This window comes from Strigops habroptila, chromosome 7 (assembly GCF_004027225.2).
Source record: "Strigops habroptila isolate Jane chromosome 7, bStrHab1.2.pri, whole genome shotgun sequence".
In the NCBI taxonomy this organism is placed as follows: domain Eukaryota; kingdom Metazoa; phylum Chordata; class Aves; order Psittaciformes; family Psittacidae; genus Strigops; species Strigops habroptila.
The window spans coordinates 41,123,448-41,151,313 of NC_044283.2; the positions used below are offsets into that span (position 1 = coordinate 41,123,448).

General features: G+C 37.1%; 1 protein-coding gene across 3 annotated transcripts in view; it reads right to left on the bottom strand.

The window, feature by feature from the left end:
* Nucleotides 1–598: 598 nt before the first annotated feature.
* Nucleotides 599–27,866, bottom strand: part of TLL1 (tolloid like 1) — a 135,284-nt gene continuing 108,016 nt past the window's right edge. For all 3 annotated transcript variants that reach the window (XM_030492521.2, XM_030492520.2, XM_030492522.1), the window contains 8 exons: nt 27,589–27,714; nt 24,499–24,659; nt 21,356–21,536; nt 14,832–14,957; nt 13,330–13,457; nt 8,771–8,984; nt 4,551–4,801; nt 599–2,586 (listed from right to left, as the gene is read on the bottom strand). In XM_030492521.2, coding sequence (XP_030348381.1) covers nt 2,452–2,586; nt 4,551–4,801; nt 8,771–8,984; nt 13,330–13,457; nt 14,832–14,957; nt 21,356–21,536; nt 24,499–24,659; nt 27,589–27,714 — 1,322 coding nt within the window. In that variant the 3' untranslated portion in view covers nt 599–2,451. The remainder of the gene's footprint in view (nt 2,587–4,550; nt 4,802–8,770; nt 8,985–13,329; nt 13,458–14,831; nt 14,958–21,355; nt 21,537–24,498; nt 24,660–27,588; nt 27,715–27,866) is intronic.

The following is a 27,866-nucleotide window of genomic DNA, read 5'->3' on the forward strand; positions in this document are numbered from 1 at the left end:
AGCAACCACCTTCAAGAAAAAAAAAAAATCTTAGCTCAACCCTATGATTGTTAAAGTAACCCTGAGGGGAATAAAAAGCCAAATGTAGAGAAAAGGAAGACTTAAAATACTTTGTTTAGCAAATGGAAGGGAGATAATACTAGGAGGAGGCTGAAGCAGAAAAGTGGAAAAAAAGATTACATGGAAACTTGCTCTTGCTCCCAACCTCAGACTTTCCCAACTCCTTTTAATTATCCATGCAAGGGAGACACTGCTTCCTCTGCTGCTTGCTTTTCCTCTCAGAAATTCGAGCAATGGAATTCCACCTGGCTGATAAATTATGTATCAAGGTTAAGAATACTTTTATTTTTTTAACTATAGCAGTATTTCTGCCTGATTTTTGTCGTAGAAGACCTTGGAGAAAATGTTTGCAGTTAACTTCTTGTGTAAACACCCTGAAAAATGAACCAAACAAAAAGACAGTGGAGCAGCAGTACAAAAACACATAAATTATTCACATTTTGAACTTCACAGACAAGCTTTCTGGAAAGGAAAAAGGTAATAAATGAGCAGCAATAGTGCTGTTAAAACAACCAAAGACACCTATATAGACATTTGGTTTTTATTTTTATAAAAAAAGATCAGATTTATTAGTGCCAATGTATGTTCATAGTAAGGAAACAGAAACTAAGCTAATCTGAGTAGCAACTTACGTCAAAGGATATCAAAATTATATTTCTTGTAAGTGAAACATAATACTTCATTTAAACTTGATTCTTGCCAACTAGAAGTCCTCATTATCTGTCTATGAAGCCTTTAAAGAAAAGTTGCTACAGTCAAACAGAGTCCTGATAAAACTTGGCACATAAAGAAACAATTCCATTTCACCCATACAATACCTCTCATTCTCCTGGAGCACTCATTCATACAATACTTACATAATGCATATACATTATGACTAAAGCCATGTCTGGCCTAAAGCACATAGAATATCTCAGTTCTAAACGTAACACATCTCTACATCAAAAGCAGGTCACTGTATTTACAGCAGATGATCTCGCTCTGCAGATGGCGCTTTCACTTGAAGATCCTTTTGTTAGTGTACACTAAGATGTTCAAGTCGTCAAAATATTTATCAAATTAGAGGTCTATCTACAGGAAGATCTGTCTGACCGTGTGCGAGGATTCTAAGGCAATAGTAGTAGTGGTTCCACAGGACTAGTGCTGCCGTTGCAACTCACTCTCCGTTGGAGCAGTAAAACCTTCCTTCTCCAGATGCAGCCAGGCATAGTGAGACATTCATGATCTGCAAGCTGTTGGCTCAAAAGACTAAAACTTCTTGGTTTGTTTTTAATGTTCATGGAATAGCACCATAGGAATTCACTCAATAACAAAGAAATCCTGGGTCTGTTGTTCTGATTTGCTCTTTTCGCCATCACAGATACTCTTAATCCCAGAAAAAAAAACCACCTCTTTGGGAAACCTCCCTCTTGGATACCACTGCAGCTTCATTTCTGAGTAGCTAAACCAGACAATTAGCTCATTCACAAAAGAGATCCAAAGAAATAAAGCTTAGTAGCGGCTCCAAATGCACTGTTAAAAACAAATTCAGAAGGAGGAGTTTCATATGATCCTTGACTATTTCTGTTTCTCATGGATACAGATTTTGATTCAGGACAGGTTTTCATCTCAGTCTTTCTATGTTCCGTGCAAAATCAGAGCACATCATCAGAGATAGCTTACTTAACTAGTAAACCAAACATTTTATAGATGCTTACACTGTTCAAATTCAGACAACTAGTGATTAGTCAACTAGTGACCGATGTAACAGTTCAGACTTCTCAGCCATTAGTAAAACAAAATACTTTAAAGATCAGTTATGTTTCAGAAGTAGGATTTTCCAGTTTCAAAACATTGTTAACCTGATATGACAGATGAATTTGTAAAAAATACAGAACAATGCAGGAAGACCTTCCCATTTCATATCTTCTTTTAAGTCCTTGTACACACCATATGCAGGATATAAAGTCAAAGCAACTAGATATAAGGACAGTATTTTGATTGTGTGAGCTGAAAGAGCTTTTTTTTTCTTCCTGGACACCATACAATTGTCAGAAGGAAGAATGATCTGAAGGGTCACTTCCCCTCAATGCAACTGGTCGAATCTGCACGCATCTATGACAAATGTCAAACCATGAACAAAAGCTTTTCTATTCTCCCTGCATGCAAAGTCTTTTCACAAGCTTTGCAGCAACAGTCACGTATGGAGCCTTCACATCATCATCTTGAGTATTCCATCGGTTCTTTTTTAACTTTAGTTCAGTCTCTGGTCTTACAGGTCATCATTTCAACTGAACTCATATTAAACATTTGTGCTAATAACTGCAGTTTTAAAAAAAGACACGCCTTCGTTCCTTTCCACTGTGCGTTCTTTCTTTCTCACTCTCCTTTTCTGGCTTAGAGGTTCTTGTGTTATTTTTTGGTGTGCACACTATCTGGATATTTTATACTTCTGTATCGTATATGAAATCCTTTCTTGTTGATCGTATCATCTGTGTGAAAGTGAAGTAAAAGAGCTTCCCCTGCTGAATAGATTTCTTCTGGTGGCTAAAATAAATGAAGAAACAAATAAATTATCTGTCCACTGTGTATTTATCCCCCTCACTCCCAATTCTTTTTCTTATGGATATTTCTCTTTTCCTATTACGCCTTGTCGTGTAATTCTACTGGGTCTCGTACGGCGCCATCTGACATCATCAGACAAAATATATCTGTGTCATTCAGCTCTCAATTATAGGCTAGGAAATTTTGAGGCAGACTGAGGGAATGACAACCTAAACTCCTAAAAGCCAGAGGCCAGTTTAAATCATGATGCTTGAATCTTTATCTGCTGGCAGAAGTTTTGAAATTCTCTATTATTGTAACTTTTTGCTTTTATATTAATGCTCACTCTTTCAATCTTGAGATCTGGGCCTGAGAAGCATCTTTTCACACAATTTAAAAAAATGTGTCATCTAACTTTCTGAATCTGATTTAACTTCTTCAATTTGTATGAATTATCTCCAAAGTCTTTTCTTACGAGACAAAGAAAGCAAAGCTCCTTGTTCTTTTGTCCTTCCCAGATGTCTTCTATAGTTACTGCTAGAGTCATGTAAGTGACTGGGCAGGACCATACACAATATTCTAAATTTAGATAAGCAACAGACTCCAGTACCTATTTTCCATCTTCTTCGTAGCACTCGTGATGGCCTGGTGTATTACTGAAGCACATCGATCAGAAGTACCAGCTGAACTAGCAAGTCCTTTTTCTAAATTTGACAAGGTGGCAATATATATTAATAGAGCCTTTTTTCCACTTCAGTTTGGATTATTTTGCTTTCAGTAACTTTTCTATTTAATTTTGTCTTTCCTATGTGGTCCCTGAAGCCAATCATCCATATCTCACCAGAAGCAAACCAAAACAAAAACAAAACCCAAACACCACCACCACCCTCCACCCCACGAAAGAAAAACATTCAGCCCAAGGGTGGGCCATTCTCCAGTTTGCTGTCCTTCTACTTGAAAAATAGCACAACCTGCAAAGTATTGTTTAGTGTAAATTAGTAGATACTGGGCTCAGCTGCAGCATTTCGCTTAGAATATATTGCCTAGAGTTCACTGGTAGCACCGTTCCTGCGTCTTTCAGTGTTCAAAAATGCCCTAGAAGGATTTAAGCCAACTTACAGGTAACTTGTCCGAATGATTGAGATGTTTGCTCCAGCACTGTGGCTGAATCAAAAAAGTGACACACAGTTAATTAAGAGCTCCTATCATCTCATGTAGAGCCTTTCAAATCTTTTATCTAGGCAAAGAGTGTATGTATGAAAGAGTGCTTGCATTTTCACATGCATAAAGAATTGATAAGGACAACTGGGATCTTTGCACCAGCTTTGACAAGGCAGGCAGCCAACATAACAATGCAAGTCTAAAAGGAGACATCCTTTTCAGGATGTCACCTGGCCAATTTCCCCCATGTCTCACAGTTAAAACAAGTCAGAGTTGCACATGGAATGACAGGGCTTTCTTAAGGCCCATATTAATCACACATTTTAGAAGCACTTTTTTTCCTAAAATCAGATTTAAGTAGTAGATAAGCATATTATAAATGCTTCCCAAGCACCCCTCCCTCTGTAAAATGTGGCTTCTTCATTCAAATTGAAAGAATTTTAATGTGATAATTTTCAACACTGGTGCCTTTCTCTTTCTGCATGGGAAAATGTATGGTAGCTATTTTTGGGTTGCTGATTAACATTCTACTGTCAGCTACCTAAAGTTTAGCATAACATTACAGTACTTGGGTCAAGAACTAGATAAAAATATTTATTGTTTAAAATATTTCAAGGGAATACTTGTACTACAAGCCTGCAAATTTCTATTAAAAAAAAAAAAAAATAACCTAAAGCAGATAATCTAGTATCTTCATTGTAAGGTAGTAACCGAGCCTCATCCCTTCTTAACCCTTTCCTTCCTCTGCCCTGTCTTTCTCACTCTTTTTGTTGTGGAAATAAAAAGGTTGGTACCTGGTTACTTACCCCAGATCCACAAAATCGACCAAGTCTCACAGCTGTCTTATCATGACCATCAAAGAGCTCCACATAATCATAACCACAGTCTGCCTCTTCTTCAACCTCGAACGTCTGAAACATTAACTCAACTTGATAGCTGCGCTCTGCCACCAGGAGCCAGTCGCAGTCTGCCTGAACCGGATAGTTGTTATCGCCAAACTGAGCATGTGAGTACAGATCTTTGGGCTTGGCTTCAGCTTTCAGCCGACCACCACACTCTAAACGGAGGGAGAAAAAGGGATGAAGAAGCTTATGCAGTAAGAATTAGTTGTAGGCTTTTTTAATGGACACCCAGCCTTATTCAGGCATTCTTATGCATCAAGCAGGTCAATCAAATAAGGTGTAGAGTGAAGTGCTACCCAGCATGAATACAAACCCATCATTCTGAGTTTTTCCTCTATAAATTATTTTTTATAACTACAGAGGCTTGAACATATTTAATGATTTTCAAGTGGAAGACAAAAAGGCAGGGAACATCAAATTTATAAGGAATGGGTTTCAAGTTGTAGGACATTCTTTGGGTAGGCACTTGAGAGGTGCCTGTGACCAGCAAAAAAAGTGCTGTAAGGGGGGCATCCACACTTCAGTGATGACAACATTTCCACATGGGTTAAAAACACTGTTTGCAAGTGGCTGGGGAGAGTCAGCTTTAGCACACATGTAGTCAGCAATCAAGTGCAAAAGTCTTGTGTTTCATAGAAGTGCTAGCTTTACTATCATGTAAGCACCTGGAGAGCCAGCTCTATACTAAACACCACTGCCAAGCTCGCTAGCTTGTTTGCTATGTGGTTCATGGACATGAACAGGTCTTTCCTGCGCTGAGGGCCCCAGAGCTGAGCTCAGTACTCCAGGTGAGACCTCTTGAGAGTGGACTAGAGGGGAGAATCACTTCCCTCTACCTGCTGGTCATGCTCCTTTTGATGCAGCCCAGCGTATGGCTGGCTTTCTGGGCTGCAAGTGCACATTGCTGAATCATGTTGTGGTTCTTCTCATCAACCAAGAACCCCAAGTCTTTCCTGTCCTACTTTATCCCTTAAGGATGAAGTATTGTTTTTAGAAATTAAAAGTCAAATTTTCAAGTTCTTAAGTACTAACTCGTAGTTTCAAAAGTCTACATCCAGCCTGCGCAATGCGGCACTGCATTAGGATGTGTGGGACAGACTGTGATGAGTCTGCACAGAACAGGGAAGTGCCACATAGTACCAGTTGCTTAGCCTGATACCAGAAGTAACCTAGTTGCACCACCCATTATGCTTTCCATTGCACAGGTATGCCTGCTCTGCTGTAGGTGCGCTGTACACATCTGACTGTAAAGAAATATGTCTGACTTGTAAAATGCTGTTGATCTTTAGGTGAAAGCTAAAGCTTTAGGTGAAAGACTTCTTTCTAGATCAGCTAAGGAATAAAAATCCTCTTTTGTTTCCTTACTTTTCTAGCGGCTGTTCAGGCCTCTGACAAATGCAACAGCAAATCAAGCAGTATTCTCTTGACTGTTTAAGAAGCTGGACAGGTGGGAAAAGCTTAAATCCACACTACCTGAACTAGCAAAACATATTATAAATTTGATGCAGCATTGCCATACCAAATTATTAGTAATTTTGGAAGTGATGCAAGATCCTAAACTGAGTGACATCTGAGATGTCCAAATTTGTCAGAGACATTCTCACAGCATTGACAGATAGGAATAGGACCTACAGCAGACCTGCAATCTCCTGCAGGTGGGTGGAGGCCAGCCACCGTAAATGAAGCCATTCAGAAGGGGATGCCTATGTTATGGCAACCAAATCACACCCTGAGCAATGGTGTTTAATGTTCTGTCAGGAGCATTTTTACAAATTCTATCTGGATGGGTTACGCCTTTCCTGAGAGAGGAAGATATAAGAGAATGTTTCTGTAAAACTGTATTGCAATTTAAAACAGCATTTTATAAGTTTTTGGTCCACCAGGAAAAGCCTTTCTATCCAATTGATTTTCTGAAACTTAACTGCCTTTTGCTGCTATGGTTTTATCCTGTTTTCTGAAATATTCAATGGAAATTTGGAATTTGGATAGTATTTCAAGCCAAAAAAGTTTTAACAGAAGGGAAATCAACATTCTACTAGAATAAGAGGCCATTAAATCATGAAGATGCCAGGAAAACAGCATCACAAACATCTTTGGGCATAGCATCCACTTACTTTTTCATTGCTCTTCTATTACACCAGTCCTTCTACTGAGTGAGTTCTGCCAACAGCTTAGAAGTGAAGGGAGCAGCTTCCTCAGCTCTCCATTTGTCTGCACAGCTATACCTTCCCTACTTTGATTGCACACCATCAGTTATTATTTGCTAGAAAAAAAACTAAACAAGGAAATACAATCCACTGTCCATACACTTGTTAGATATCTATTCACTCACACGTATGTCCAAAGCACAGAGGTAAAATTCCCATGAAGCATCTGTGTTTGGCTCAAGCCTACAGGAAAAGGCTGCAAGATCAAACCCTACCTCAAAGAACATGCTGGTGATGCACTGTTCAAATTCGTGAGTATCTCGTGCAACAGCAGTTGACAGAAATAAATAACCTCTGTTATTTATTTAAGGAGGCAAACTTTATAATTTTTAAATTCTTAAAAACTGGGCAGATTTTATTCTTCAGACTTTCTCTAAAATCACCAAACACACGTATCTATTTGTGCTAAACGAAGCGCTATTATGCATGCTAAGAAAGTTTTTCCAGTTCAGGAACATAAAACTCAGTAGATGTGAGGGAAATTCCAGCAAGTTATAATACAACTGATGTTATAACATATTTGAACTCCTTTCACACGGCTACTGCTCCAATCTGCAAATTGAAAGTGACAATAATAAATGAGACAGTAGTTTTACAACACCTGTTTCTAACAAGAGTTCTGACCTTGAACTATTTACCCCCAGGGAATTTAAAAATGAGTAATTATTACCATTTCTATCTAATACTCCATCTAAGGGAAGGCAAAGAATGGCATGCTTTAAAAGAGAATTTTCCATAAAAAAAACAAACTGAATTACAGGTAACTAAGCTTTTCAATTTCCAGGCCCAGATCATGAAGAGTGAATAGTTCACCTACTGTTGCTTACTGTTGTTCTCTGAAAGGGAAATAAAATTAATAAAGTTTCAGAACTATTCTTAACAAAGCAGAAGGAAAAAAAAAAGAGACAAAATGCTAACATTGATAATGAGGATTTGTTAGCTGCATGTTGCACATCAAGTTGATGAATAGTCTGGGTAATATCAAATTACATTATTGGTTACTAATCACCTCGATTACTATCTTCTGTTAATAACTGTTACATGACAGTAAACTTTACCTACCAGCAAAAATAGTTATATAATTTTGTCTACATTAATATTTATTGCCAAATACTGGATGAATAAGAATGAACTTTGGACAGACGGGCATTATGGCTGAAAAAGAGAACAAAAACACCCCAACCCCTCTCGTTTTATTGTAGGCACTGGAAGTTCAGAGATTCAGCACTAGGGGCCACTGTAAGACAAGCAACGTCGGGGAAATTACGCACACACTGAAAATGACCCAAGAAATCTATTAATGCAATTGCAAAACACTATTTTCAGTTTCAGTGATTTCTGACAAAGGACAAAATTAACTGGTAAGTATGAAGGAGATTATATTGCTAAGATCCTAAGAAAATCTTCAGTATTGTTTTTTCTTATTTTTCTTTGGCTTGTCTTTTTATCTCTACAGGAAAGTAATAGCTGTTTACACAAACCCCAGACTTTTGTTTATGTTAGAACAGGAAAGTAATGGAGGTGCAGCACATGTCCCAGTGAAGTACTTCCATTACAAATACAATGAAAAACTATTGAATCTTTTACAAACTAATGGCATGAATCTTAACATATATCTCTTTAATTGTCTACACAAATATCTTCTTCTTGTTATGGGACTTTGTTTCAAAATCTTTTAATAACTTACCTATATGAGAGAGGTAGAGCGAGAGAGAGAGGAGAAAGAAACATCTAAAATATCAGAGAATACTTTCTGCAACCTCAGACTTTTTCTACTGTTCTTAAGGTTTCGTTAAATTTAGTTGTAACATTGTCTTATCTGTTAACTCATCCCATTCCTATAAAAGGAATGCTGAAATAGCTTCCACTAAAGAACAAAGAGGAAGTTATTAGTAAAGCACATCCTGATTTTCTGACCTGTAGAGTGTGTTGCTTGGAAGCCTTTTCTTTGAACCGATGCATCAGAAATAAAGCGGAGAAACATTTTGTTTCCAGTAGCAATAAGAGGATCTGGTATCTTATTGCCGCATAACCGTCCCAGTATTGGTGCTTTTTCACTTTCACCATCAAACACCTCCAAGTGGTCATAAGCACATTCTTGATGTTGTTCTATCTCAAATTCATTGAAGGTCTGAGGGGAGGTGGGGGGAAAAAAACACAAAAAATGTCTTAATGTAGTACTGTGTTTACTGTACTTACATGGTACATATGTACTGTTAGTCTGTTTCAGAATACAAAGCAGATGTAGCTAAGATGACAGATTTAATGTTATTGCCCCTACATGCCTGTAGCTTTGAGTAACATACTGATTTTGAGAAAGTGGAGTAATAATCAAGACAGTGAACTTTAGGAGGGCATCATACTTCGTATAGAAAGGGATTAGAATCTTTATAGCCAGTTAACATGCATAAAAGACTATTAAATCTAGAATACAGTGGCCTTTCCATTGAATTTGCAGTTTATAGGATCATTCCAAATTTCACGGAACATTTAAAACAGCAAAAAGCTGAAAATTATTGGTTCCTCAGATAGTTGAGGATGGACTGAAACATCTGCAAAACATAATGCACCCTCCTTTTTTTTTAATCTTACCACACACCACAACTAAAGCCTTTGAGAATGACCTTTCCACATGAATGCTTATGCATGAAAGTTATATTTTCTAACCTATTTTCCAGAGATCTATTTTTTATTATTATAACACTAACAGTACTTCAGGCTACCCCCTTCATGCTAAGATCACATTTCTGCTAGCAAAATCATTGGAAAAATTACAAAATTATGTTGATTGTTTATTAAAAGAACTTCAGCAGACTTTTTTGCTGTCCTCAGCTCTCCCAAGAAAATTCAAATTGCTGCCATAGTTTGATCACGAACTGGGACTCACAAACTTTATTTCATTTTGAATCTGTGATGTTTCTTCTACACTTCAAAACACTTATCTTACTTGCTGAGCTCTTAGGGATTTGAAGTCTCTCTCAGTGCTCATGGCAGCTTGTAAGGACATATCAGGTCTTTTAAAAATTCTAAATTGCAAGTCCTTTGCAGCAGACCCTGGCCAACTCACTTTAAAAACTGGAATTTATATTTCTCAAACTCAGCGTATGCCATAGCCTACAGAAACTGTTGAAAAACATACAACTAATACCTGCTTTTCAAATATGGAAGACTGTCTTCTGACGCTGGACTGGTACCAACAAATTTATTTCAAGGAGATACCTAAGATATTTCAGGTAAGACTTTTTGACAAAGGCTAAATTTCAACAAGGAACCTAAACCTTAAAATCCACTAATTTCTTCTCATGTAAACACTGAGAACGCAATACACATATAAACCTTTGTGAATTTTCAGAAATAACCTACAATTTAAGGTAAAATTCAAAATATGTTTTGTTCAACAAAATAGCATAAAAACACTAAGTATCAATGCTCCCATAATTAGTTATACACCTGATTGTTTATGCGAAAAAAAACCCCAAACCAACAAACAAACCCTCCTTACCCCCCCCAAAACCCACTAAAGGATTAAGAAGCAATAATTAAAAATAACAAAACTGAGCTGTCAAATACTAAGCAAGATCTAGTATACCAAAGCAAATCTGACTTACTGAATCCTTTGTGGAATCCAGCCAGTGTGAAATGTGATGGTTATTTATAATAACAGCTGACCTAAAGGAGCTATAAAGAGCTAACACAGAGTCTTTTGCCCAAAGAAGTGGAATATTCAGAATAACATTTTTCTTTTGCGAAGAGTGAAAAGTTGCATGATGCAGTGGATGTAGATTAATTTCACAGGAAAGCTTAGGGACTTATCTTAAGGGATTGAAACTGCAGAGGCAGTGAAAACTGCTGTACAGCAGTCCCTTCTGCTACTCTTAAATTATAGTCAGCCATCCTACTTTTATGATGCCGAGTATGTGTTGTCATTTATACCCAAATAAAACCTGATAGGTTAAAAAAAAAAAAAACCCACAGAAAGAAGAGAGACTAACTGTAAGGGAGTTACTTAAATATAGAATTGATTCAAGCCAACTTGGAATCAATGGGAGCACTAGATGTGATCCAAAAGCAGCCTGCAGAACTTAATTTTCTTTTAGAGGAAAATTATTTCAGTTTTGTTCACTTCTCGTCAGTACAAAAAAGTCACTCTCTAGGAAACAGTTCTCACCATGAACTGCAAGACACACCTATTATTTTTAACATTTGACTTATCACTGGGATTCCCAAGTCTGCAGGAGGACATACTTGTTATATTGGGTCCCACAAAGAACAGAAAGAAGTCCTAAATCTGTCGTGAGTCTAGCAATTGATTCTAAAAATTACAAAGAGAATCAAAGGAACTTTTTTTTTAAAAGGAAAAGCAGATCTTAGTATGAAGTCTTTTAAAAGCTCAAAATGCCTGATAGTTCAAAACACCCAGAGACGATCTCAATTTTTTTAAAAAGAGGTCAGACTAAGAGCAGGTTTGAAAGAGGAGAACTGATACACACTTTCCTCAAAGCTGAATATAACTGAATAGTTGCTGCCAACAGAGTTCACAGATAATTTAATAAAGTTGTTAGTACAATTAAATCACACTCTGTCTTCCTGGGACAAATACTTTTGAATACCTACCCCACCATTACTACAGTCCCCATATTGATTGTGTGATAAGAGGGAATGGTATTCAGAAATGTTACATATAGCCTTTGGACATCCAGCCCTTTCTATCTGTAGCACTCAACGGAGTAGATATGTTGGTGGCACTTATGGATAGCTGCCTGAATGGGACACTTAAGTCTGTCTCTTATAAACATCCGGCTGATTAGCTTATGAAAATCACTCTCTCTGCTACATACATTTTCAAAGCCATCTTTATCTACATGTTTCACTTAAAAATTCTGAAGTGCATGTCCATTTTTTCATAAGCTTCTTAATTATACTAAACGCTTAACTTTAGCCTTTCAGGAAGAGACTTTTCAATGCTTATCAGAATGCGAACAATCACAACTAAAGATTAGTTTCTGTACTCACACCCCTCTCAAAAAATGAAGTACAGGCTTACAATTCATGTGGTTTGTTACCAGAAAGAAATCGTTTCTCTCTTTGTTCAATTTGACTAAGTAAACTGTGAGGAGTAAACTTACATACAGTGTAAAAGTCCAAGAAAAAATATTTATCCATAGTGGAAGTATGGTATTAATATTATTCACATGGCATTTTGCTGTATTAGACTTTATAGATACTATACATATAGAATTTAGTAGATTTTGCACAGAAAAGTGGATTTCAGATTCTAAATTGTGGAGGGTTTTTGTTAAATTCTGTCCAGTAAAATTCTGTCTAATTTTTCCAATTTCATTGGCAAAAGCAAATTTAAGAACCTTTTCTTGTAAAATGGATGATGCGATATTTCACTGAAGAAATCTGAATGCTAGAATTTTGCCTGCTGAGGTTACAAGAACTGAAAAAGCTTTTACACTAACATGCCCATGCCTGGCCGGCTTTGGTTTATTCAGCCAGGATGGAAGAACACTTGCTCAGAAGTAACAGTAGGAAGGCCGCCTGAATCACAAACCTGTTTTTTGCCCTTTAAATGGACAGAGTATGCACATGACTCATTTTCCGCCACCCCCACATCCCTCAGAACAGTTTAACCATTTTAATTCTGGTGAACAGGAACCAATACATGATCCCACATCAGCATTTCTGCCTCTCTGAAGCTGACATCTCTCTTCTTCGATTTATTTGCTCCAAAACATCTGCTAAATCAATTTATCAGATTTTAAAATATGTAAGTCCAGCTTTTGTTGCGGCTGTCCCCTGAGTACTTTGCCTGAAGGAACACTGGGACTGAGCTCAAAGCAGAAAAGCCCCCTGGGCAGGTCTGTACCTTCAGCTATGTAACCTCAATAGAACTGCAAAGGTCTCTAAGCTCTACTAGCCTGCCTTCAGGCACCAGCACTGTCCTCAGCCAGCTGGACACAAAGGTCACTTAAGTCTACTTGGGCAGCTTTTATACCTATGTTAAAATCTGGAGCCATTTTTAAATGAAAAGTCCAGAGTCTTGGGTTTTGTAACTTCTTCTCCTCTTCAAAAAGTACGGAACAGAAATGCAAAAGGTGTGTGAAGAAGACTGTTCATAACGTCTAATTTTGCTTATTCTATATGTTGGAGTTTGCAAAAATAGCCTCTGCCATATTTGTCAAAGCTTTATGCAAATTTTATGAACTTCAACAATGATACAGTACAGTCTGAAAGGAGGAAAGTATTCCTCCTGCCCTTTGCTATCCAGAGTATTTACAATCATGACAAACTTAAATTCACAGCTCTATGACAATGAGTAGCCCCAGTTGGCCAGGAATGGACAAGAGTCAGCAGGTTTTTAAAACAGTTTACCTCTGGGCTGCAAACTGATCATAAAGTTTAGTAACAGTCATTTGAGAAGCAGATTTGGTGGAAGAAAAGAGAGAAAGGAAGAGTAAGCAGATACTTACCAACTTGACCCTCTGCCCGGGGGTGGCAATGATTTCCCACGTGCACTCCTTTCTGCTGGGATACTTGTCGGGCCAGTTGGGACTTGTGATGATGCCGTTGGGACTATGGATCTTCTGTTCACACTCAGCTGTGCCAACAGTGAAAGTATCAGTTAGTCTGAGGGTTTGATTCAGAGGCAGCCAGAAAATACCCTATTTTGTCAGAGAACCCGTGGAATGGAAAGGATCTTTAGGAAGACAGCTAAGCACTCTCTTTTGTGTGCACAATCATGTTCTTCCCCTTTGGCACACACTTTATGGAAACTAACCCAGCATGCCTGTTTACTGATTACTGTGAAACATATACTGTTGTGTACAATGGATGGTGCTTTTTTCTGGAAAAAGTATGTGAAGAAATGAACATAAGTATTAAAACATAAAATATTTTGCCATTCCTGCCACTCTATATACAAGTATTGAAAATCCATATGAGAAATCTTGCTAATCCAGCATCAAATGGTATGTCTTGAACAATTTATTTTAATCCCTTCTCACTAGTTTTCATCCTGCAGATACAGAGCAATCATTCTGATTTCTAAACCAGTTTTTAAGGACATATATACCAGTAGAGAACAGCTAAGACTAAACAAGAACAGCTTAGTCCTTTACTCCCTAAATGCACCACTCTGTGCATCTCTGTGGATAAATACAAACAAATAAAACTTAAAGAAGGCAACAAAGAAGCTAGTTTAATTTTTGCATTTAGTTTTTTAACAATCTCAAATTCCTTTATAAATATCAGAGAATTATTCAACAAGAATCTTTTAGAGCAGACAAGTATAATTTCAACACCAGTGAAAATGCAAATGATTCACAAAGGGCATATCTTTACTCGCAAATTAAATCCATGTTAGAATACAGACTTGAGAAATTGCAGTAGCTCACATGACATTGCACGCTTGAGATTCATTAGCAGATAATCTAAATTCTACTTAAACTGCAAAGCCTACTGTTTTCTTGAAGGTAGCCACACCTTGAGACAGGAAATAGGAATAAAGTTGTACAGGGTCTTGACTGGAATTTAGATTCTCTGAATATGTCTCCTAAAATAATCCCAGAAAGGGCAGATACAGTTTCAACCTGACTGTAAGGAAATAACTACTACTGATAGGAGCAAATGACAAGTTTACTAGGCTTCTCTCCAGAAATTCTATTCCAGTGTTTAATACAGCATTTATTATAGCTTTAAATGTTCTACACTTCACAGAACTATTAAAAATAGCACTCCCTGCCAATGATCCCAAGTTTTCCAGACTGCATTCCTGTGGACCTCAGACTCAGCCACACACCAATGCTGGGATGGAGGGGATAGAAAAGGGAGGGCAAAGGCGTGTTTAAGCCCAAATGTCTAAACCCCTATTACCAAGATCATTTTCTTTCTTTTCTTTTCTTTGGAAGGAGAGCTGCATGGAGCTTTCTGAAAGCAGTTGTATAATTAACTGTTCAAATACCTTACTACTTACCCTCCTTGCAGTCATGTTTGTTTTCATGTAGCACAAATCCATTTCGGCACTGGCAAACATAGCTTCCTACCGTGTTGATGCACTCGTGCTGGCAGCCACCATTGTCCTTTGAACACTCATCTTTGTCTAAAAAATACACAACAAGGTTGGGTGAGCATCAGGCTAGCAGTAGTCCTCATTACCAAAAAGAAAAAGGTCTAGCACAGTGTTTCAAGAAAAGGATAAGTTAAGGCACAGTCACTCTTCTCAGCAGTTTCATGGTACCTTAGTTCTAGCCACTCATTGCTCAGCCTACAGCCTTGCACCATAGCACAGCCTGACCCATCTTTCTAGGAAATGAGGGGTACCTCCTTAGAGAGAGGAACAAACAAACAAGCTAAATCAAAGGAGGTAAGACAGTTACCAGCATTTGCTCTTTGTAATCTAGCTGGTAAAAAAAATCATAAATATGCAAAGATTTATTTCATTAAGCTACAGGGGTGTAATCTATGGACAACACAAAGTATTCCAACTTTATGCAAATTCCACAACTTAATGGTGGTATGTTGGAAGGAACATGTAGGCCAAAAAATGTTTCAAGCTGCACTAAGAAGGATTTAACATAAACTTTTTTAATAAGTTGACTTTTTTCCCCAGCAGAGTGACCGTGTGCTTTACTTTTAACGAATCTGGACAGTACAGAACATCACAAAAGGAAAGCATTTCATTGAAAAACGTACAAAAGAAATTGGCATTATTTATTTCAAGAAGATCTACAATATAGCATGCAGTTCTGTTTATTAAGATACAATCCTTCAAAAGAGCTTTTTAGCATGTTAGAAATAAAGCAGAGAGTCAGGGAGGATATATGACCTCCATTAAACAGCTACAAATTCATTGCATGGACAGAAGCCAAACTAGATTAACAGGCTGTCATTCTAGCAAGAGGCCTCAGCTGCCATCCTTCTATGTCATTCAGCTGTTGTCATTTTAGGTGAGGCTGGTCCATTTGAAAGAGGCAGACTGCTCCTGGCATATACATATACATGTGTATATGTACGCACATGTATATACCTATATATATGTATAGACATAGATATAAATCCTGAAATGGAAAAATATATGCCTATATACATATATACACACACACACACAAACACAACTTAAACCCCTGTATCTTACAACATGTGTTATTTCAACATGAAAAAGAGGGGAGGAAAAAGAGCCAAAATTGTGGACATCCCAGAGGACCAGCTGCTGCATGGCTGGAATGCAGAGCACTCACGCTTCTGCCTCATGTACCTTGGAAAGCAGCAGCGAGTGTTATCTCCAAACACAGTAACATGTAATGTTTCAGACTTTAGTCAGCATGGTAAGAATTTCTATAGATTACAAACCACCATGGATAATTTAAGTCTCTTTTCATTGTCTTACTCATGCATTTTTCCCCCTGCCCTTACTTATGCTCATATTTAGTAACACCACAACGGAAGTTTACATTATAAATGCATACACATCAGCTTTATCTGCCAAAGCATATGCAACACTTGACCCGTTGACTTGCAGGTCTTTCCATAAAAATCAGCTCCTACTTATAATACATGATGATAATGTACATTTACAGATAGATTCTGCAAGTCAAACCCAAGCATCCACTGCGTTTTGCCCTGTAAATCTCAAATCTGTTTTCACTGAAAGTTTCTGAAAGCTTTCTGCAGATGTGAACAGATTTGAAGGTTAAGTATCAGTCGAAAACCTTGGAAGCTTCCAGAATCATACATCCAAAAGCTTATACTAGTTGTCATTTCGATTATGAAAGAAGCATAAAAGCTCCACAATACACTGTTTATGCCCCATGCAGTGCAAATCCCAAACTGAAGTAGTAAATCTATTTCATTTCAAACAAAAGTTACAATCTTTTATCTTTGCAAAAGCAAGCGCTGTCATAAATAATTCCATGTTGCAAGTGAATAACAGGAACAAGTAAATGAGATATTAGATATAATACAAACAAAACTCTTCATTATTTCCCCATCTAAGCATTAGTTTTTAGTTTTCTACCAAAATAGCAAAATAAATGGAAGGCAAGCTCAAAATGCATTCAAGTTAGGCTTTCAAGCACAGAGTAGGGACACAAATTCTAAATAAAAGCCCAGTCCATTTTCATCTTCCTCCAAACCCTGTGAAAATACTGAAAAGTATTTTAACATTAAATAAGCTTTTATTCAATAAGATAATCTCTTAAGAGACAAGTGCATAAGCAAACAGTCCCATTTTGGACCTTCTCAGAGATCAAACAATGGACAGAAGGTAGAAAGGGGAAGCTTTCTGAATTTGAACTACAATAATTGCTTGTGCAAGATTAATCAAGGATGCAACTGTTGAACGAGCCTTCCTCACACTTCATAATTCAGAACAGACTTTCTGTCAAATTGATCCCCCAGTTTCAAAATTCATGAAAAAACCCCAATTAGTCTGTATTAGTTATAGGAACAAATGTTTTGCCATGTAAAAACAAAGCCATTTGTTAGGCTGGCAGATGGAAATGAGTCTCCCAATTTTGAATGGATACTTTCTTTTCTCATTTTAGTGCTCAGAAGAGTGAAAGATCCATTCTCAACAAAATGTTAGACTGAATCATTCAGAGGACAAATAGTCGTACCTCTGAGACCCTCAGAGGCCACCAGTCTGTGAGTAATACGTACTTGGCCTGAAGGGACCTGTATCAAGTCCTTGCAAGATTCAAAAACAAAAATTTTCTCTTTGCAGGCAGCTTTCTTGTCTGTGGAAAAAAATGCACCAGGATGGCACCAGAGATGAGTTTGTGCTCTAAAACAAATTTGCTCAAGGCTAGAAACGTTCTAGCTTTCTCATTTTAACTGCTCAATGAATCATCACCCAAGAAAATCTATGTCCCAACAAACCTTATTTTTATATTAAATCAAACACAATGTATGTTTTGAATGATCATGTTTAGAATCATGTTTATTTAAAACACTGAAGTAACTCTAAAACTTACGATAAGTGGAAGCAGTTTAGTGACATATTATCACTGGGTATTAATCATACCACTACACAAAGACTGATTTAAAGAAATCATTAACCTATCTTCTTGGAAACATCACTGGATAAAAAAATAATATATTACTGTTATCTTTTTTCCACCCTAATGTAAATTCATAGAGTTATTTTATGGGCCAAGCAGACTCCAATAGTTCACTGTCTTGTAATAGAGCAGGAGAGAGTGAGAGGAGGGCAGAAGAAAGAAAGAATAAAAACCTAATTACTGAAAGCTTTTCTTTTAGAAGCCGAATTCCAAAACAAATTATTAAAAGTTTAAAAAAATTAATATAACATGACTCCCTTGTTTCTTCTCTTTATCCAAGAAACTTGATTATAAATATACAAAAGTGTCTCTGGAGATTAGCTAGATCCCTGCAATGGCTCCCAACTGAGCTTCCTTCAGAACTGTCCCATCAAATGTAAATTTTACAGAATGTTGAATAAAAAAGTTTTTCTCACTTTCCAGTAGCACCTGTCTGGCTGTTAACACCATTTTACAGCCAAAAATGTAATTACATGTTGTCTTATAGCAACATAAGTACCTTCCTAAGGCAGGTCATCTGTTGCCCTATGTCACTGTTTGCTTTCACAGTTTATCACAGTGGATTCCAACCACCCAAAAACTGCTTTCTGTCGTCTGAGCTGGAGCTGGGCCATGCTTTCTCAACTATAGCTGTGGGTGCAGAATTCATCACCAAAAGGAGTTGTAGAAAAAGAAGTTCTTTGGCTGTGCTTGAGGAACATATTACAGTGCTAATATCAAAACTAATCTGATTTATCCACCTGTCCCTCTTGCTGTGCATTGCATATGCCCTTTACTGGTTAACAGACCTGAAGATGTAGTGTTTTACTAATTCCTGATTTTTTTCATGAGCATGTCTTTATAACCAAATGCTTACACATATTCCTATTGTGATTTAATTAATAAAACTGTTAAATGCCTTCCAGCAAGTATCTTAGACAGCAGCACTAGGCATTTCTCCACAGATATCATTCTAAAAGTATCGTACTCTGATCGTACTCTGAAGACAAGTATATAAATAGGAAAAAAACCCCACTTCATCAGCTGAAAATTGATCAGGTATCAACTCCCAGTAATCAAAACACTTGAAGTCTCAAGTCCGTTCTTCATTAACAGACCAATAGATTATTATGTCTGTACTAAGGGATTGGGGGGTAAGAAAGTTAATGAGTTTTCTGACAGCCAAGAGAGTTTTGTCTCATGAATTATTCAGAGATGACAACTTCTTTTTAGATACTTGAGGTTCAGAAGTTTGTCTCAAGCATTACAAAGTTTCTCTTTTAATCAGGAAATACTGTCAAAAGGGGAAAGCCAGATAACAAAGAACAGAATCTGCTAGAAATGGTTACCAACTGGAAGAGAATTAAGAAAATAAAAATAAAATTCAAAGTATCTGAACCCATATGAAATGGGAGAAAACACTATGGCACATATGCGTTTGAAGCATTCAGTAAATCTATATACTTAGAGATTCAAATACTATTTATATCGAACTATCTTTCTTTGAAGGTGATTAAGTATATAGTATATCCAGGACACATCATGCATTTCTATTCAATAAAAATCACATTGCTTCAGACTCATCTCTGCTTAATGAATTTCTTTTAGTGATCAATGGCATCATTTAAAGTGTACTTTTTTAAATTACCAGGAAAAACCTGTTTTCAGTTCAGGATGGGGAGGGGGCAATGGAGGAAGGGAAGAACATTTCATTCAGAGCTGAGAAAGCCAAAGAAAATTGTGGTTCTGAAAGCTTACAACTTGATGCTTTGAACTCCATGAATTATAGTCTATTCTTTCCCCAACATACAGCATTGGCCTGATTTCTTCCTAGAAGCCACAAACTAACAGATCATTTAAACAGTCAAGGAAATAAATAATTACATCTGTGAAAATGAACTATCACTTTAAAGAAAACCAAACTTTAACTGAGTATAAATGTGTAAATGTTCAACATGTCCACAAAAACAAATTCTGAACTACAGAGCTCATACAAATTACAAAGCTATCATCATCAATCTTATCCAGTATAGTTGTATAGATCCTGAAAATATATAACAAACTGAATTTGCAGGCCATTTTTAGAACTGAACATGTCAATATTTATTCTTGTAAAAAGTCAAAAGAAGTGACAATTCCTGCTGGTGTTACTAGGCCTACATGAACTGACTAGCTGTGTAGGTGTTTCTAGGAGGAAGCTCTGCTGTGTGCATACACATATTTACTACAAAAAACAAGTAAACCTCAAAAGCTTCTTGCTAATGTAAAACATAAAATTAAAACTAAAAAGCACTACTATATGTAAAGATGGATCTGAAAGACTATGACCAGAGAAATATGATTACTAGAAAAAAAGAATATACTTTAGAGGAGTTAAGATATTCTAAATGTCTAAATGTCTAAACTGTTTGTCTTGACAATTCTTTTCCTCACTTTCCAAACCATATCACTTATACAATACACTGATTCTTATTATTTGGTAATAGATAAGTTATCAGTTCTTAAAGCTAACCAACGAAATACCATTTCATTTCAGTTTTAATTAAATATTTTAGCAAACAAACTCAAGTAATGATGCCTGGTAATAAAATTTGCTACATGATAAGCATAATCAATACTCTCCAGATTCCGATTTTTAACACCTATCAAAAAACCTGGGGCAGAAATCAAATTCCAAATGCTTCTGGTTGACTTCCATTTTGAAGAGGTGGGCTGACACAACTGTTTTGTTGTGTAGTTTTACAGAAGATAAAATACGCATTTGTGTATGTGTGTAAACCTGCAAGAAAAACACTAAGCAAAATTCCACTACCAATATTAGGTGGTATCCTGCCACAGGCAGATTGTTATAATTTAGTCTCAATGGGTAATTGCAGAGGCTACTGTTGTGCAAATACTTCCTTACACCTTCAGCTTCACTTCTAACTTTATTCAATGATACATGTCCTCAGATGATATAAACTTCCATAAACTTTGATCTGCCTCAGTGAAATTACACTCATAACTAAAAAGACACATTTTTGCAAGAACAAAGTCTTAAACTCTGTTCTTCTGCAAAACATTAAGGAGTGCAAAATTTGGCAAGAAAGCACCCATAATGATAAACAAATGTGTAGCATAAAGTGGTAATCTCAGAACTAATGCAATATATCAAGAGAGACGAGTGAAAAAAAAAAATACAAGTATACACAGTACATAATTCATATCACATTACAACTGGGATTTGAAGAAATGGCAACAAAATTTGGGATAAAAGAAATTATAATTCAGAACAGTATTTTAAGACAGGAGAATTGTTTATGCTTATACAAATAAAACAAATTCAAAGCTACCAGGGAAACTATAAGGGAAAAGGCCACTCACTTTCATACTAAGTGAGTGGTATGAAATAGAGTATTCACTCCACCTATCATTGTATGCTCGGAAGCACTCATAAGCACACAAGAGTAATTTTCTATACCTGAGAAGAAGTGTGCCTTGAAGCCTTTTTTTGACACAGTGTTGTCAGATCTGAACTCAATTCGCATGTTGTTGTACTGAGAGGTGATAACTTCAGGCACTTCTGTACCACAGAATTTACCATGTAGTTTAGAATCAGAAGAAAGGCCACTACGAATCTCCACATAATCATATTTGCAAACCTGAGAAAAAGAAAGAAAAATGTTTTTGCCCAGTCAAAAAAAAAAAGCATGAAGTTGTTTACAAATGAAAGAATTCTGATTGGTATATGCTGCTTAATAATGGATTAATAGGTTCTGGGTATTTTTTCACTTTTTCCTGACACTGAAAACATTTGTAAATGCTTACAAACATTCACTGATTTGTGTAAGAATATTTTAAGGTCACTAAGGCATAGCTATACTACGCATTACATTCAAAACTGTATTTTCATAGACACTAATCTGTGTTTAGTACTTAAATCTCAAGATGCTCGTAGCATTTCCATTTAATCTAAAAAATAAAAATTGCAGCGACATTAGATTAAAATCTAGAAATATTCACACTAAAAGTTATACCTACCTTTGTGCTATAAACCACATACCCAGAACCTTCAAACCTTCTACTGCTTGCATTTCATAGATTATTATTTTTAATATTATTTTTCACTTAGAAACATACAAGTTTTTACCATAACGTACCTAAGACATATTTATCTATTTACAAATATATTAATCTGCACTCTAAAACTATGCATCTTTCTTTAACAGTAGCATAACTACAGGTTGGAAGGCTGATGCTGTGATGCATGTCATTTCCATTAAAAGGTAAAAAATAAAGTAAAATAATGTAATAAAAAGCCTTATGCAAGACCTACTACTTGTGATAATACTTTCAATGCATAATCCCTTGGTCGACCTAAAGCCTTACACCCAGAACTTCTAAGCTTCTTAGGCTCAACTATCAATCATTTAATCAAAAATGTCCCAGTTGTCTGCAATTAATAGCTCACAAGAAAACAGTGGCCAGGAGGATTCATACAGAGCTTAGACTGTCCATAAAATCCAAGTTGTATTGGATAAATCACAATTTCTAGCTAAAAAAGAAATGTCAGGGGAGCTGGAAGGGAACTATTGAAAAGGATGTTTTGGACTTTGTTGCTCTCTCTCCCTATGAAATATGAAATGATTGTCAACATTCCCAATTGTTTTTAATATAATATATTCTAGGTGTAGATTAAATATTCATTGTTATTGGAAAAAATTTCATATGTTGCAGAGTTGGAAAGTGACTAATTCACTTGAAGCTACTTTGATACAATATAAATAACACAAAGATTGATAAAACTTGAGTTCCTGCCACATGCTGATTTACATTAGTTGTAAGATAAATTCATATTAATGCATGTATATTCAAATATAGCTCACCACATTAATAAATCCCAGCAATTTCAGCAAAACATCAGTGGTGAATTTGGATGGTTTCATAGCTTTAGATTAGAAATGAAATGTAATTTCAGATCTAACTTCCTTCATACTACACTATATTTAAAAAAAAAAATACAGGTTAAATGTGAAATTGAAATTTTAAAATGAAAAATATTAAAATGGTAATATTGTAAAAGACATATTCAGCTTATTCTAATTGAGCTCCTGTAACAAAAAAAAAAAAAATAATTAAAGCATTTGCTAAATGTATACATTTTATGTCTGCACTCAGACACTATATTAGAATGTTCCAGATATTCTATGTTTCTTCTGATTTTCAAAGGTACCATTCTTAGTACTAATATTTAATAGTATAAAGCTGAGATTTAGTAGCACAGGAGAGGATCAAACCAAAGTTTTAAATGTTCAAAACATTATGTATATATTTTTCATATCTGCTTAAGTTATGTGTCATATGAGTGCGACCTCAGAAAACTGATTTAACTCAAGGTGTCTTCCTTGAAAATCTGGCTTAAGTACCGAGAAAGCGTAGGAAAAATATCTTATGGTTTGTCCAAATGGTAATTAAATTTTAATTCTTTGGGATGTGTAAGGTTTTATTACACTTTTCTTGTAATAATTATAACAAAACATGAGTGTAACATATAAATTATTAAAAATTGGAATTTCATGGACTTTAGAATCTACCCCAAACTATTTAAAAATAAATAAATAAAAAAAAAATCTCACATTGCTGCCTCTGCAAACAATTTTGAGATCTTTTTGAGAAGCCATGGCTGGGTTGTTTCTTAGTTATAAATTAAACTCTAGCTTTTGCCATTTCAGATCTCATGCCCAAAACATGGCCCATCCTTGTATCAAATATGTTGCCACAAATTTGTTTAGTTGGAAATAATGTCCTGGAATTTGGGTTCTTAATACCACCCGAATATCCAGAATATCCAGACCAACTCCATGGCTACAGCACATCATGGCTACAACGTGGCAGAGGAACTCAATGGTATGACTGAACAGTGCCTAGGAAGAACAACAGAGGCTGAAAAGATGATGTTGACACCCATACATTACTGATTCTCACCCCCAAAACACTGCAACCCCCACTACTTTGTTTAAAGCTATAGGGAGTAGTCCTTACCACACGGAGGACTCTGCCCTGCCCGTCTTCCCCACCTGGGGATGAGATCACCATGCCTCTGGGGTCTGCCCAGCATAAACACTGTTGCTATTTTTTTATGCCTTATTTCTGGTACTGCTCCTTTTAAAATATCCCCCTCCATGAGAGACTTGTAAGTGATTTAAATGCTCTCTCACTCCATCACTAACCACAGCTTATGTGTATTCTTTGTAGTCATAGTCTGTAAAGATGATTTGGTTTCTCCAGATTTTCTTCTCTTGAATTCTTTCCAATATGTCTCAGCCATTTGCTCTGTTTTACTTTGTTGATAAAAAAAAGTCAGCTGAGACTCAGCAGAGAACATTACTTTTAAATTTCTTGTAATACATATACATTTAGATGATATGTAAAAGAGAGCTATTCTCTCCATGTTTGTTTTGAAATAATCCAGAAACAGTCCCAAAATGAAAACAAGAATATCTATGGTTATTGTCAGCATATGAAAGGTCAGCAAGGGTTTTATAAGGCAATATCTATTTTGAAAGCTTGTGAAACTGTTTAGAGTGTAACAGATTGTGCAGCTTTTTGTTCACGGTTACTTACTTCATTCCCTTCTAACTCAAAAAACTCAAACTTCATTGAAATTCTGTATTGCGTTGGGGCAACCACCTGCCACACACAGTTTTTGTTTGGAGGATACTCTTTGGGCCACCCTGGTGTGGTTATAGTCCCATTTAGCTTTGTCAGGAGTCCTCCACAAGCAGCTGTAAAGTTCAAAGGGAGAGCATTATGTGACTGAAACTGTGTTTTACTATAAACAGAAGCATACTAAGAAGATTCAATCCCCTCATTACTTATACTGCTGTAATGCCCAGACAGAGTAATCAGAATCTTGTTTTATCATACTTGGTGCAAACAAAGAGAAAGAGACAGCTCCTATCTTGAACAGCTTGCAGGTTTGCGAACAGAGATAAGTTTCAGGACTACACAAGGCGTTATCATACTCATTCTTTTCCCTTCCCTCCAGACACTCTGGTTATTCTCTCACAGCCTTTCCCATGCAAGCCCTCTGACCCCACTGCCCTCCCCAGGACCTTGACCACCCTCTTCTGACAGACTACTTAAGATGCGCTTCACATTTTCCCTGCTTCTCTCCTTGATTATTGATCCAGGATCAGCCCTACCTGTCTCAGCTCACACAGCTGTATATGCCTCCCATAACCTAGTAGGTACGGTCACTTCTTTGGGATAGCAGTCACACACTCTTCAGTCACAATTATTTTTGCTGAAGTATGGGTGTTCAAGTAATAGACAAAATACTTGCTATTTCTAAGTATATGCCAAATAGTCACCTTCATACAATGGAATAAGACTGTATTATGTTTGTGAATGCAGTTCAGATAGCAAAGGATAAACACATTAATCTTTTCCATCTGTGGAATTTTTTTATTTTTTTTTAAAAAGGAGAGTAATGGGATTTGCAGGGGTTCTTGATCACACTCTGTTGCATTGATACCATCACAGCACTGTATCAACCCTGGAAATCATCCACAAATCTCTTTTTAAAGAGCTGGGGTGGGGGGAAGCTCCACCTTTTCCCAACTTTTCTGTGCTAACACTGAATGCTTTCAAAACTGGCTGTTCCTGCCTAGCTGATGGTCTCAACACACTGCATCTACTTCACCCAACACACCTGGGAGAACTCTCCAGTTTCAGGGCTCATTTGGCCAACCCAGACACATACCAGTCCTCCTTCAGGCACCAGGCTTCCCCGGCTTCCTGTGCAGAAGACTTCTGAGTGTACACATATAGGTAACCCAAACAGGGGGGGAGGTCATGCCTCAGTGTATCAAAAAAGGGCCAGGCACTAGAGACTGCATTCAGATGCTACAAGATATATCTCCAAATGATCCAGGCTAGGTCAGGACAGCTATAGCTAGATTTCAATCTTTGCTTTTCAGCGCTACTCCATTGTTCCTTGAGGCAATAGCGTGAAATGTGGAAACATGGAAAAAAAAATCCTTGAGCTTTTTAATACGCTTTCAGTGGGGGAGATTTGGATTAGCGCAAAGATTAGACTGCAGTGAAGCACTGGGTGGAGCTTCTGAGTTAGAGGCTTCTACTCTGGTATCATGTGTGAATTAATACAGCTAGGTCACCCCCCAAGTGACCAAACTATAACTGGGATGCAATGCTCACTGTGATAACACAGTGATTTTAATTCAGCAGTCCCAAGTAGTATCTACATACAGTGAGTGCTACATCACATGGAACATACATGCTTTTAGGGATAGTTGAGGTTTTTTGCTCCACACTGCACTACTCTGAGTTACTTCTGTTGCCAGAGTTGCTTTCTGTTTGGAAAGGGGGAAGAGTTTTCTGAAGACTAATAATCTTCCCTAATACTCTGACTCAGGACAGCAGGCAGACTAAACCAAATTCTTTACACAAATTTGGGTAATGATCAAAGGCCCAGAGACCAAACCTCTGTCTTCATGGCCCCACTTTAGATTAACCTTACTTTCTGCATCCTGCCTAATACGCAGATGTCTAAATACATTTTTTTTTCCAAAGTCATCATTACTAAAGTTGGGGGAACAACACCAACTAAAAAACCAACCAGCTTGATGAGAGCCACAATCTAACATGCCCATAGTCTAGGATTATCACCGCCTCACACAACACAAACACCCCACCCCAAACAAAAACAAGTCCACAGAGCCAAAACCAAAAGAACAAAAAGTGAAAAGAAACCGAAAAAAACTACCCCAAATTGTGACAAATCATGAATTAAAGCCGGGAGTGAGGGAGTGGGGGGGGGGGGGGGGGGGGGGGGGCGGCACGGAGGAGAAGAGTGGGAAGCACCAGTGAATGGCATCAAAACAAAACCGTAACTCCAGGCACTCCAATTTTCAAACTCCATTCACTACTCAAACAGATGAACTGAAGTAAGAATAATCTGTGCTATCCCTGTATTTATTGGTGTTTATGATTAAAAAATCACACAATAATTGGTGCATAATGATCATGAGATTTTGCTTCTTTCCTTTGATATGAAATATGTCGAGAATACAAAAGCTTATCTCAGTCTAATCCTATGTTTACACTGACTTCCACTTACCACGTTTTTATTTCTCCAAATGATTATTTGAACATGCTTTGCTCATCCTGAAAAGTAGAATTTGTTTCCAGCAAGAAAACGCAACAGTCTGAATGGGAGTGGGGAGGATTCCTCTGAGCTTTAATCTAGATTAAAGGATCCTGCATTTCAAACCTGCCAGCTCCCCAGTCCCACTCCTATCAGAAGTGGTCAGAGAGAGATCATTAAATTCAGAGACAGTAGCGCATTGCTCTGCTGATAATTGTCTCCTTACGTGTGGTGGAAGACTTGGCTTTAGTGAGTATAAATAATGTAATAAGTGGTTTAGAAAGGTACAAAGTCCAGCTTTGCATTACTCCTGATAGACTAACAGCAAAACCTGTAAAGCTAAATTAGTGACAGACATCCAATGAACATGACTGCTGTGGACAGACATTACTTTGGTATTACTACTTAAAAGGGAGCACTGGTTTTCCAAGTTGTGTCCCACAGATCTCACACTGCTAGGACAGAGCATATGAAAAGTATAGCATTCCATTCAGCAGTGGCACTCTGTGAGGTTTAGGAGCCCATAAAACAGCAACACATTGTACCTTCACAGCTCTTTTTGTCAGGACCAAGTTCATAACCAGGATCACAGGCGCACTGGTAACTGCCCAGAGTATTTACACAGCGCTGCTCACAGCCACCATTGTCGGGTTTGGCGCATTCATCTTCCTCTGCCAAGACAGGGAAGAACGCAAAAATGTGTTAAATAATTACCTTCCTCAGCTGTAATTCCTGGATCAGTATTAACCCAGAAAGTTGTATGCATGCCATTATAAGGCACACTACATAACACAGTGCAGTTACTGACTAGAGGATTTTCAAA